Genomic DNA, 13,411 nt, shown 5'->3' on the forward strand with positions numbered 1-13,411 from the left:
AAGATCCACGTGCATCTCAAAAAACAGTGGCCATAACCTTGCCGGCCGATTTCATTGTCTTCGCCTTCTTTGAAGCTGGTTGTCCTTTTACAATACACTGTTTTAACTGTTCCTTCGTTTTCGAAATGTAGTGGTGTATCCACGTTTCGTCTACAGTTATGAATCGACATAGAAAGTTTGGATTACCGTGGATGCGCGCTAATAGAGCCTCAGCGTCTACCACACGACTGCGTCTCTTCTCGACTGAGAGCAAACGTAGCACCCATTTTGCCGAAATTTTTCTCTTGTCCAATTTCTTATGCAAAATCGAAATGCAACTATTTCGTGCAATTTTATGCTTCAATCATTTAATACCATGTCATGGATTTTATCGATCATTTCCGGGATACTCATGTTTACAGGACGTCCTGAACGATGTTTGCACTCGATGAACGGCTACGTTTAAATTCACTTATCCAATTGTAAACAGTCGTAAGCAGAGGCAAATACACTATGAACTGCATTCACCTCAGCTCTAATTTCTTTCGGTATAAAATGGAAACGATAAAAATGGAACCACTTAATAGATCTGGCTGAAACTTTGACAGCACTCTATTTAGAAGTGACGCTTGCTGTTGCAATAAAAATTGTAATGCTTTACGCGTCATCTTCTGAATTTTCTAAGAACTTCTTGACTCACCCTTGTACTTTTAACGACTATATGCCAGCGAATAGCAGCTCGCGACTGCTCTTTCCGACGTGTTACGTGAAAAGCATCGCAGCCTCGATAAATAGCGTGCGTTAATCTGCCCATGTAATGACAAACTTTTCTCGATAATTGCTTGTAGCACATGTTCTCAGCTCGCTTGCGAATGGTGTGCTTTACGAATTTTAACCATTCCGTTTTTACTCGAGACGAAGTTAATATGACGATTGATCAATCTCATCTCCATCTCGTAGAAAAAATATTTCGAATTACAGGTATACCTAATAAGCTTGTAAAATTTACGAGAGTCTCCGTAGCGCACATTTTCTAGTCAGTGCTCGCGGGCTTCAATTCTATTTCACGCTCGAGCAGCTTTTTAAAGGAATTGAGAGCTCATTTTTGCCCTCCATTATCTTTATCTGGCGAATTAGCCAAAGTTTTAGTGCCCAGAATTAACACCGTCACTGCTTCCCGCAAATTTTCCCGCATTCAAGCTTTCGCGACTACAGCTATTTCCGAATAGTCTCGCATTCATACAAATAAATAAAGCTCGCGGATCAACTTGAAGATTGTTTTGTCGGCGTTGAGAGGTTTTTCTGCGAGGTTCGAAATGTTTATTTCGAAATGTTAATTTCGTTGAGACTTTAGTAAAGAGGCTAGGTCAAATAAATTATTTAAATTGTAGAATCGTAAAAAGGTTTCGACCATCGCAAAGGAGTAAGAAGAGCTTTTGGAGTAGTGTTCAAAACCTCCTTCACGTAAACTATATTGCGCTATCCGATAGGACGAGCATTTCCACTTTATTCATTTTAAAACGTTATTGATTTCATTGGTCTGATTTTGGGAAAAATGGTTTACAGCAGATGATTTTTTGGCAATGTCATGCGCAATAATGAAAATTAATGTTTCTAATAAAAACAAGGAAAAAGATAATTGAAGAGCAGAAAAAATGTGACTACAATGAAAGAAGCTACTGGCGTAGCGGTAAGAAAGCTTAGAGGTGTATGAGAGGAAACGACAGAGAAAGGGCTGTATATGTAGGGAGGGCAGCGATGGCGCAATAAGAGTACACGCATACACACTGCCAATATAAGGAGAAGAAAAAAAGGAAAAGAGAATAGCCAATACGCGCAGCCATAAGAGCCTATAAAAATGTCCGGTGTCTTCGTTCGCTACTGCATGTATTGACTTTGCTCCCAGCCTGTATCGTCGAGTAGATCACTTTTGCAAGCTTACGTTTCTACCGCTACATTCGTGATAAAAATAAGAATGCAATTGATTGTAAATCATACAATTGTAGTATAAGCTTCGCAAATATTTCATTGGCAAACCTTTCCAACTCCGGAGAGCTCCTTGGAGCCTATTCTGCGGACGAGTGCCGGAGGCGCCGGCGGAGGTGACTTGAGCAGTCTCGCTGCATAACCGTTCGGTTGGACGACCAGTTCTGAAGCGTCAGGAGCATTGGCGGAGCTCTCATCACTGGAACGCCGCCGTCGGTGGGGACTGGACAAGTTGAGCTTCTGCGCCGCCCTGAAAAACAACAAACGATTATCAGTTACGATATAATAAAGTCGGTGTTGATTCGAGCGTGCGTTTTCGGCAATTAAACTTAATGACAAACCGGCAGCAAAGTGGAAGCTGCCTAACTTTTAACTGCAGCGTGCGTGACCCCGCCACTATCGCTCATACACTTTTACCTTTACTTTCATTATTTCAAGTCCTTTCCCAGCGGTCATTAGCCGGAGATCTCTCTCTCTCTCTCTCTCTTTCTCTGCCTCTCTTTCTCTGTGTGTGTCTCTCTATCTCTCTATTTCTGTGTGTGTGTGTGTGTGTGTGTGTGTGTGTGTGTGTGTGTGTGTTTCTAGGTGTCTCTCTTTCTCTTTCTATCTTCTCTCTCTCTCTCTCTCTCTCTCTCTCTCTCTCTCTCTCTCTCTCTCTCTCTCTCTCTCTCGCTCTGCTCGACAAGTTTACGGTCTGGAACTTTAACGAAAGCGTCAGCGCATCCGATAAAAGCTGCCTTTGTCCTGTACGTAGTACTTGCAGGCTGCTGCTTTATTTTAGTACTCGACAGCTGTCACTTACATATCTGGACTCGACACTTGTCCAATCAAATTCAGTCGAGGAGAAAAAAGAAAATTGCAGATCTCGCACAGACACGTGAACGCCTAGCTAAACAACTGAGAGCATGCTCTTTGTGTCCCAGCTTATTTCTCTCTCTCTCTCTCTCTCTCTCTCTGTTTTTTTACCTTTTGATCTTTCGAGCTTGACTGCAAAATATTTCCGAGAAAAAAAGGCACGCGAGTTATCCATCAGGGCTATAAAGAAGCGAGCGGCTGCTGCTGTTGGTCTCGAGGGGATTATGCGGTGGCATGTCTGTCTTGGCTCTGAAAAAGCTTGCCTGACTAAAAATCCATAGCTTGAATTATTGAAATGTTCGCGGCTGATATGCCACCGGAGCAAAAGCCCGCAAACATCGTTGTCCCATTCTTGATTAAAAAATCTCTTGATCCCTCTTCGACGACGAAGGCAAATGCTCGATAACACTGTACTTTGTTTTGTAATTACGTAATCTTTTATCGAAATTATCAACGTGGCAGCATGCGAGCTAGATTCAACCAACGAAGAAAACCCTTTCAATGTTTTCACCGGATAGGCATAGTCTCGGGAAATGGAAGGGCGCAGATGCGTCTCGCAATTCAGCAATTTCTCCATCAATCCGAACAAACAGATGTGCTTTTTTGCCCAGGCATGCGTTTAGTTTCTTCGATCCTGTACGTACAGTGTATTCTAATACATATACACACACGCGCGCACACACGCGCGCGTCCACACACACACACACACATCACATATACCGAAGGGACTTGAGACGAACAAGTAAGAGAAAAATAAATGAAAGAAGATCAAAGGAAGAGAAGTTAAACGAACGACGAAAGTACACTATTTCGCGGAGCTGAGCGAATAAGAAAGATCTCCGGGCAAGAATTTAGTGGACGTAAAGGAAACATTTTAAGTGGGCGACTTGTATTGTCCACTTTCATGCCAGCAAGAATGTGTGCAGCAAGCGCATTATAAATCGTGAAAAATAACGTGGGTCGCAGAATGGCCGAATGGGAAGGGGGAAGGAGGATGAGTTGACGCTCGGCACACAAGACAAAAGCAAAAGGCGTCCACACGGTGGCAGGTCTCAGCTGTTTACTACTCACGACCCTGATTGAATAGCACTCGAGCTTTTCTCCATGCGGTATGCCGCTTCACATGTGTATATGCTGTGCTAGCTTGCTTGGGATAAGCCAATACTCTGATATTCATTTTCGGCCGCCATCCTTGCCCTTGTATTCAACTAGGGCTCCCCTCATTCACCGATACACCGCGCAGCAGGCAGTAGCCAAGCTACATCTACCTATATGACAATCTTCGTATACAACTGCACGTATAACGACCCGTTGAGAGAGAAAAATAACTGCGCGCAACACTATTGATCGCAGCGACTACGCGGACGCCTACGCCGGGCAGTTACGGCACAGACTATGATGAAATCTATCGACGAAACAACAGGGCTGCGAGGGTTTGCTGAATGACTGATATGATTCGTCGGATCAAAAGACTTTATCGAATATTCACGCGAGTGCGCGTGTTCAAGTTCGGTTGTCGCGCCCTTACCAAAGTATAGCAAGAATTTTGACGAATATCCGGTGCAAATGAAAGAGCGACAGGACATATATCTGCCAATGCCCACGTACTCTGTCCCTCAAGTATAACGTTTATTGATTTATTTAATCTCGGCCCAGTCATATTCGTCTGAAAGTGCCAATGCACCAAAATATCAGGTGCAATTGCAAGCAACAAATCAATAAATACGTTTGATCGGAGAGTGCACTCGCGTAAGCTGGCTAATTGCATGTTCTAATCAAGCTAATACTAATGCGGCTATTAACTTGACACTGTTGCCTGAAATTGAAGAAAGAGCGTCGTTTGAAAGAACGGCTTAGATTATTCTCACAGCAATAGGTTTTTTTTTTTAAAAAGGCTAAAGGGGAGAGGAAGTAGTCCTTGGAGATACGGGAATCTGAAATCACGTGACGAGAAAGCGTGTAACTCGTTCATGAATTTCCCATTGTATGCGACGCCTTAAGCGAGTCTTCGGGAATAGGAATCAACAGTATATTGCCTTTAGTACATGTGAGACTGATTAAGGTTCATTTTTGTAGCTGCTTCTAGCTGAATCGATAGAATATTAATTATTTTTGTCACCTCCGCGATATTATCTACGAAGGTGACACTACAGAACGATCTTCTGCAATACATTGCAGGTCCAAGCAAACATGTATTACTGGAAAGTTAAGAAATAATAACTGCAATCGTTGATAAAAGTAGAGAAAAAGAAGCTTGATATGTTGCCACAGATAATGTTGGATAGTACGTTCCAAAACTTATGAAAAACCCGGTGTGCGTAATATGCGTAGCTCAGAGAATTTATCTTCATGCTACGCTTCGCTTTATTGTTTCGCTAGATCGCAGGCAAGTCACGTACAAATCGATTTAAATGGAAGAAAAGAAAAAGAAACGCACGCCAACGCCGTTTCCCCCCTCTTTGCTTTCTCCTTTGACAACGACGATAGTTTCAAACCAAAAGTCAAAATGTAATACAAGAAAACAACATCATTGCGACGATAAGCGCAAACAAGAGACGCCTAATACTGTCGGGAGCTTGCCAAAGTTAAAAGTTTACCGTAGGAAGCTAAGCATCACGAAGCGCTGGCTGTGGGCAAATAGCATAATATGGCTGTCGGCTGTCATATCGAATCTGCAGCTTAGCGCTGATACGCTCACGTGACATAAGAACGTGAGTTGCCTTACAATCACAACTATTCTATGGAAACCATAAGCGAGAATCGAACCACCTCCAGCTTCTATTCTGCGCTTTTTTACTTTCATGTCAGCTATGCTTTTCGATTTCTGTATTATCCTATGTAGCAAGAAAATGAGAAAATTAATGCAAAAACATGCATCACTCTCGGGCAGCATTCATTTACTTTGCTAATTTTCACTCAATAAAAATATTACTCGACGCTACGATGTACTGTCTGTTGCACGTTACACCATAATGTTTTATCATCTAATGTGGCAAGAAAATGCTTACGCTCAATCATTGTTTGCCTTCAGAGAACGAAACTAGAGTTATGACTAACTTATGACCAAGCGAAGCAAGTGAAAGGTGATTCAGTAGTACAGGTGGACTTGCCGTCAGGCCTAGCTCGACTTTGGCTCTTAAAGTATGCAACCGAGGAGATCGTCGTCACTCGTGAAGAATCAAACAAAACTCATAATGTGAATAATGAAAATGCAAAATTTAGCAATAAGTGATATATGAGAATAAGAGCACATACGGTAAATATAGCGGCAAATATATTTATACGCGATTACGTTGCCATCCCATTGACAACGCGAACGCGATGATCCGATCTTTGGCTGATGTTGACACTGCGCCACAATGCTGCAGACAGCTCTCTACAATTCAATCGACCAAACCTCATACGCCAAACTCTCGCTTGCTTACTCACTGCCCTGTCAATCTCGCATCTTCTTATCTGAATTTCATTATTTTATGTCACATTTGCTATCACTTTTAAGCCTTACGAGACTCGACTTTGTGTCCGGATTCTCTTATTATCATTTTCCATAATTACTTCATCGCACAATTTTCCGCTAGTATATTTTTGTTAGCAGGCATGCGAGATATTGAAATTGTTCGCGCAAGGGCTCATGCAATTTATCTGTAGCGAATGACGCGTGCAGAAAACGCATAGCGAAGAGATTTTTCTGTGTGCTAATTTTCGAATCAAAACACGAGATTGATTAAGTTTTAATTACTTTTTTTCAGGAGAGGATGGGGGGAAGATTCGGTTGAAATCGCAAAACAGTTGTCGATGAAATAGCTGATATTGATATAATCAGCAACGTAGAAACATAATTGCCCATACGTGAATTCATTGATTAGCGAACAAGTGTAAAATGTAATTTGCATGCAGTCAAACATTCTAATCGACATTACGACATTATAATGTGAACATTTTAATACTTCGGCGGGCATTTTTATATAGAAAGCCTCATAAAAAAGTATACGTTGAATATTCCATTGGAATGGATGTCACGAACCTTACAATTTTTCCCTGTAGCTCGTTAAAAGCGACTGTACTGAAAGAATCTGATTATTATTGAAGCCGAATGTGCGTGATAATTCGAAGTAATGAAAATAGTTGTAAGGTAGATAAGAAGGAATTTAGTGTGACAAATAGTCTAATAAAAAGGTGTAGACGTAGTATGTTTATCGCGAGGGAGAAAAAGGCGTCTATATATTGTTTTCGTTTTTTTTTCATCATATGTTCTATATAGCGAACGTATAATACACTCGAGACCGGGGAAATATAGGTGGTAAAAAAAACGGCAAGGCACGCAGCAAAGCAGAGGACCAGCGCACGTGCAAAAGAGAAAGAGAGTGTAGAGCAGCGTATAAGCTTGTGCATGTATTCAAGCAGTGCGTGCTTATAGCTAGGCATATCTGTTATAATGGCTTGTCAGGAGGTATCCATCATAAAGTTAGAATATTGTACGAGCATAGCGCAGTTAGAGTGTTCAGCTCCTTAGGGACGTCTTCGCCGTCGTTGCGTTGCTTTTCGCCCAACGCATTCAACTTCCGCTACAGCTCCACAGTGAAACTATATTCACATACTATTATTTCGATTGCTTTTACACTCTATCAATCTTTTAACTAGCGTTTTTGTCCAAGCATATACTGGAAAGTTGATTTGGAGCTGCAGCGAAGAAACCTTTTACTCTTTGGCCTCGAATTTGCGGACGGAGCTCATCTCGACTAATTTCTCGATCCTCACATTTCACAATAGCATCTGACAGCAACCTACAGAGATTCTTTTTTTCTGATACTTGCCTTAGTAAGAGTACCTTAATGTGATATAATTTTCATTGCAGTTAAAAGCTGCCGACTGAATAGAAGCCGTTTTCATCGCGATATCGAGCGTATTCTCTCGACACGTGTCATCGGGCGCCCAGACGAGTATGTTGTGCAAAGCGAGAAGCGCCATGCGTCAACATAAGAGCTCTATTAAAACTGATTTGGATAAGTCAGTTTGAACAATAAACGGCGTCAGCTGATATGCAGACCAACGCTCCTTTTAAACTTTTATCGGCGCTTACTTAATTCATTAATGGCCGGCCCGCGAAGCAGCTATGTGTGTATAATTTTATTGACGCGAGTTGCTCGCCTAACGCAGATGTCTGTAAGACTGATTTGTTGCTGCTGCGGAGACGGCATTGTTTTTGCGCAGCCGAACTCGAGAGCTTATGCACACAGCAGCCAAAATGCTTGGGCTAGACGGAATACAGCCACAAAGAGCCAGGTAACAGGAGATTTGCGTCTCTGTGCGTGCGACAAATAGCCACGCAAGGTCAGAGCCTACTGATCCCCGCGCGCCGCGATGACAGCAGCTCGCAATCCATTGCCAAGTGGATTAAAGGCTGGTGCTTTTACGTTGGTGGATAATCGTCTTCGTAGAGGCCGTGTTGACGTAATGCGCATGCTAAGAGCAGATCGAGGAGTAGGTGTCCGACGTTAAAGACACGTGCAGTAAACGTCGGTCGGGCAATGTAGTGGAGTGAATGAATGGCGGGATTAGTCGATGAATATAGCATAAGAAGAAGGTCATTGTTGAGTGCACCTGGTGTGCATTATGCGGGAGAAGCCTGTAAAAGACAAAAAGAAAGACGGCGAATCGATGAACGAAAGCGCATGAATGGAAAGAGCAAGTAAGTACGCGACATCAATAGCATGAACGGATGCTCGATCGATGCTATTTTCATAAACAGGCGTGTATCATACGAGTATATCAGACAGTGGGTAGCTGATGCCGGGCGACAGACCTTGAGGATCTGCGAGCGGCGTGGGCGGCATGGGCAGTGAGCGTATCGAGTGACGGATATTGGTTGTTGAATGTGCTCGTCACGTATAAGAGACGAAGACTCGAGACGAAGGCAGCTAGCTGACTCTGGCTGGACTGGCGTGCCTACAACCTCCCGTCAAGTTCGCCGAGATTAGCTCATTATGTATGGTTCATCTCGCCTTGTACGTAGCGCGCAGCGAGCAACGACTGTCCCTTCCCGCCCATCTCGACTATTCTGCAACGTTGCACGCGCCTGCTTCGCGTCGATCCTCTTGCTTCTAATCGTCAGGCCAGCCACGTTCTACAGTTCCAAAACTTTCCGCGCGATTTTCTTGTTCCTCGTGCGCGCCAGCGCCAGCCCGCTTATCCGTCTCTGCCTCCCCTCTACCAATGCCTTTTTCCGACTCACCCGCAAATTTTATTGTTGCACGACCTATTGGCGATCTCCGCACATTTTTCTTATTCCCTTTAACCAACTGATAAATCAAGACTGTAGCTTACTTTTACTGATGTGCCTGCCCCTGCCTACCAGCCGACTTATTTAAACACTCGACCAAGCATTGACTTGATTCATTGACCTATGGATATTTCAATCTACAATTTGCGCAACAACGACAAGAGTAAAAAATTCACTGCACCAAGTGGCCTTTCCGTGAATTGGACCCATGTACGCCACGATACCGCTAAGCTCCACTGCTTAACTAAACGCTGCCAACCCAGTCAAAGCTTATAGCTATTATTTAACAAAGCTCGTTCTGTAAATCACTATTGTGATGATGTCATAATATGCTTACTGAGACCATTTAATCCAGTAAAGCGCTAGTCTTTTGGATTTTTAGTTAACAAAATAGTCGATATATTTAATAACATTGGAGGAGCCTATATATTCTGCGGCATGCGAGCAACCCTCATTTGTCTGTTGCTCGAAGGAGTAAGGCCTCATTAAAAATAAAAGAAAGCACTTTCAGCTTGCAATGTCTATCTATCCGATCTGAGCAAATGAACAAGAAGAACCGGGCCAAAGCTTGTTAATCGCTCATCATTATCCCGGAAAATTGTCCTTATTGAGCTATACCAAGTTTGCTCTTTCCAAGAAGCATCGGATAGAGTAGGAGTAAGAGTGATGAGCAATGCATAGCACGGAGTAAATAATGAACAAGCCTTTATTATTTGGGAAAAAATTAAAACAACTAATCGTAGGTTCAAGACGGACGATATAATGCGAGCACTGTAATTCTTATTATTAATTATAAGAAACTATTGTAGCGAGGTTATCGGGAGAAGCGCAATAGTTGCTAGATAGTGAGCGAGCATACATAAGCAGAATAGAAGGCATAGAGGGCATTAATTAATTGGAACGATGCGGAATCCGTCTGTGGATTTGGCGCCGCTATGAGCCCTTCTTAATCCCCTCTGTATATTGTGTACCCCTGTGACTGCGCTGCTTGCACGTGCACTCTGTTGGCACGGGCACGACGCCTAATACTCCCGCATTAATTCTCTTTCTCCCTCTTCTCTCGCACGAGAATATTATCAAGAACGTAAAATCTCAAGCTTCACTTCTCGATTCTACAAAGCTACAACCGATATGTTAGTTGTATGTTGTGATAACAATAATCATCAAACTAGCATTGTTGTTTGAATATAATGTTAACATGTAATAAAGTTGGGAAAAAAATTTGTTGCTTTTTTCAGGGCTTCATATTTATAGCATATATTATATGATGCTGCTGACGCAGCATATCGCAGTGTGATGTCCAAGGAAAGCGAGCTTGCGTTGCAAATGTCAGAAGAACGTCGTTTTTAAAGAAAAATGACAATGACTCGAGTAAACCAGAGCGGCTCAACAAAACGAGACCGGCGATACCGCCATCTCCATTTAATAGCTGTTTATTTTCAGTCTCTCTCTCTCTCTCTCTCTTTCTCTCTTTTGTTCATACCTGGACCATCTTGTCATTACATTTTCTCCTGTATCATCTTATTCTGAAGTGTATCGATCAAGTCTTTTTAGACTAAAATACAGTACAAACAAACTATAGCTACAAAGTATGGCCAAAATATGACGATGAACACTATCAATACTTTATAAGTTATAGACAAATTCAACTATAATCTATAGCAAACTTTGTTCCAGACTTTTTGAAAAAATTAATATATAAAATAATCAGTTCGAGGACAAGGAGTACACAGTAGTCTAGATGAATTAAAAATATTTCAAGAAATTTTCTACTCATAATGACCATTGCATTCGAAAAAAACTTCTGTTATTTTTAAATATCATTCGAAAAATAGTTGAATACTGTCCTAAAAATTTATTTAGGAGGCAAAACTTTTATCCAAAGATAACAATTATTCTGTGACAAGATTAAGTGAGAAAGGCAGATATATACTTATCTATTCACTCTATTTAATAATAACAAACTTTTTTTAACTTTAAGTTACCTCTGCCGTCGTCATCAAGAATGAATTGTTTGGTAATTAGCTAAGTTGGAAACAGTATATTACAATCAAAAGGTCGTGAAATTGTTAAGCTTTGGCTCGGGTGTTAATTGATATGTGGTACGGATTTGTCGATTTTACGGCTATGAGTCGTATATTATTTTTTTTTCCCGACAAAAAAGCAAAAATTAGGATGTTACCGACTGAACCGTGAAGTGCTTAATTTTAAGTTGCTAGAAAAAAATAGTACATTACGTACCCAAATCGAAAAATTATTGATAAATTCATAGCACATGAGAATTGACAACAAAGAAAAAGCCAAGGTTTCTTTTACTTGTTCTGGAGAAAACGTCTGAAAGTCATTTACCCGGTATTCTTAATACATTTTGAATACGCTGTATGGAATGTACGACTTCGCCGCATGCTCAGAGAAAAACAAACACTTACATTTACGCTTTCAACACGTTTTGAGAAAAAAAACTGTAGCTTACATATTCGGAAAAGAGATTATCGTGTCGTGTATCTAGCTACTAATCTACTAATCTACTATCTACCCGATGATTCTGTTATTATTGTTACTTCAAAAACTAAGTTCGTTTACAAATGTACTACAAATAAATTTTAATGATATTCGATCATTTCCAATCACTAAATAAAATAACCCTGGATTGCCTACAACCGAGTTTGGTCAGAAAGAAATTTCTTATAATATCATATTTATCTGATTGTTCTTTACAACCGCTTTGAATTTATTATTCTCGGACTATATGTTCTATATTTGTTTTCTCCCGAACAGTTTCACTAAAATTGATCCTTTATAACAATATGGCATAATATCTATAGTTGCACATTGTTCATACTACTTTTTACACAGGCATATAGTATTAATCAGCCGATGCCGGCAGATATATTTTGCAATTACATTTAATCAGCTGATCTGTGCGTACACTAAAACAAATATTTATTCAACAAAATGTGTTACCTTGGAGACTCTTTTCCTTCAATATTAGACGTCATTGTTTATTTTGCATAAGTTTTTTTGTATGATTCGTCACAAGATTGAAGCACAGACACTTTTTTATTGAACTGTTATCAGTTTGTAATCTAGAAGTCTTCTGATATAAACATTCATAGCTGATTTTACTTTAAAGACTTGTCTTTGAAATAAACATGCCAACATAACAAGTGACGTCGAAGAGAGAGAGAGTAATAGATTTCGAACGATGGGATACTGGTAATCAAGCAATCTCACTAAGTTTGAAATAATGACATTGTAAGCAATGATGAAACACTGGCAGTCAATAAAAATTTCAGCAACACTGACCGGATCAATCTGTCGAAATAACCTAAAGATGTCGTTGAATCGAGAATAAGCGCAACAGAAAAAAATAATGGGCATTATCGGAAGTTTCCAAGATTATTTGCATATTGCTCGTACGAGCGTTTTTCAATTGAAGTATTCCAGGTAGGTGAAAAGCACAAGGAGGAAGAAATGAATACGAAGGAAAGGAAAAGCAAAAACTAAGCTTAACTGAGGTTCACGTGCGCGGCCATCGCGCTAAACGCGAGCTTGACACGCACACAATCTATCAGAACTGACAATGCATAGCGAACGCGCGACTTCATTTGAGTTCAGCGGTCTAAGCTCGTTCAAAGCAAGATCAAAGATCGAGCGCAATGTTATGAGCAGCCAAACTACTTGCATGTCCTCGCGGCTGGCGCAAGGAGCACGGGAGGCACGAGAGCCATCAACAAGTGACGTGTCCGGCAGCATCGCCATGCCTGTATGTGTCCACGTGCGTGCAATATATCACCGGATTGCCGCGCACGACGATCAACGGGGGTCAGGCAGAAAGGTAGCTCTATTGGTGCGGCACGCGCTTCGACGACGCGAGAACGTGCGTCAAAGAGAACGCACGCGGCGCAACTGAGTCTGCTGCCGAGGCGTCGCGGCGGCAGCGCGTCTGCCGGCCGGCCACGTCACCGCCACCACAACGGCAATACACGCCACATGCAGTTCACCTGCGCGCTTCTCTGCGCATGCGTCCGCCCAACAAAAGCTCCGAACGCCAAAATAAATTAAGGACTCGCAATCTCACTCTGCAGTAACAGCAGGCGAACTCCTTTCGACGATCCATGCGTTTTCTTTTACAGAGTAGCTCTTTACAATATCTGCTGGCAACATAGAAACAATATTTAATTAATCGGCGGATTGAAGATTGCTGGTCGAGGACTTGCTCGACTTCAATACCTAATGAGAGAAGAAAAACTCTATTATGCCGCAACTGCTTACGCCTCTAGGCCTGCAGTCTCCTATAACGAGCTTGCG

The 13,411-nt window shown here is 41.6% G+C and overlaps 1 protein-coding gene across 1 annotated transcript; it reads right to left on the reverse strand.

Annotated features, from left to right (window-relative positions):
* Window positions 1-1,529: 1,529 nt before the first annotated feature.
* LOC131674150 (kinesin-like protein KIF26B) lies at window positions 1,530-12,982 on the reverse strand. Its single transcript, XM_058952671.1, has 3 exons — window positions 12,782-12,982; window positions 2,017-2,215; window positions 1,530-1,931 (listed from the first exon to the last, which is right to left on the reverse strand). Exons 1-3 carry the CDS (start codon window positions 12,829-12,831, stop codon window positions 1,926-1,928), a joined length of 255 nt encoding a protein of 84 aa, XP_058808654.1. The 5' UTR covers window positions 12,832-12,982; the 3' UTR covers window positions 1,530-1,925.
* Between the last annotated feature and the right edge of the window lie 429 nt (window positions 12,983-13,411).

This window comes from Phymastichus coffea, unplaced genomic scaffold (genome assembly GCF_024137745.1).
Source record: "Phymastichus coffea isolate CEN01 unplaced genomic scaffold, Cenicafe_Pcof_1.1 PCOF00216, whole genome shotgun sequence".
Classification (NCBI taxonomy): Eukaryota; Metazoa; Arthropoda; class Insecta; order Hymenoptera; family Eulophidae; genus Phymastichus; species Phymastichus coffea.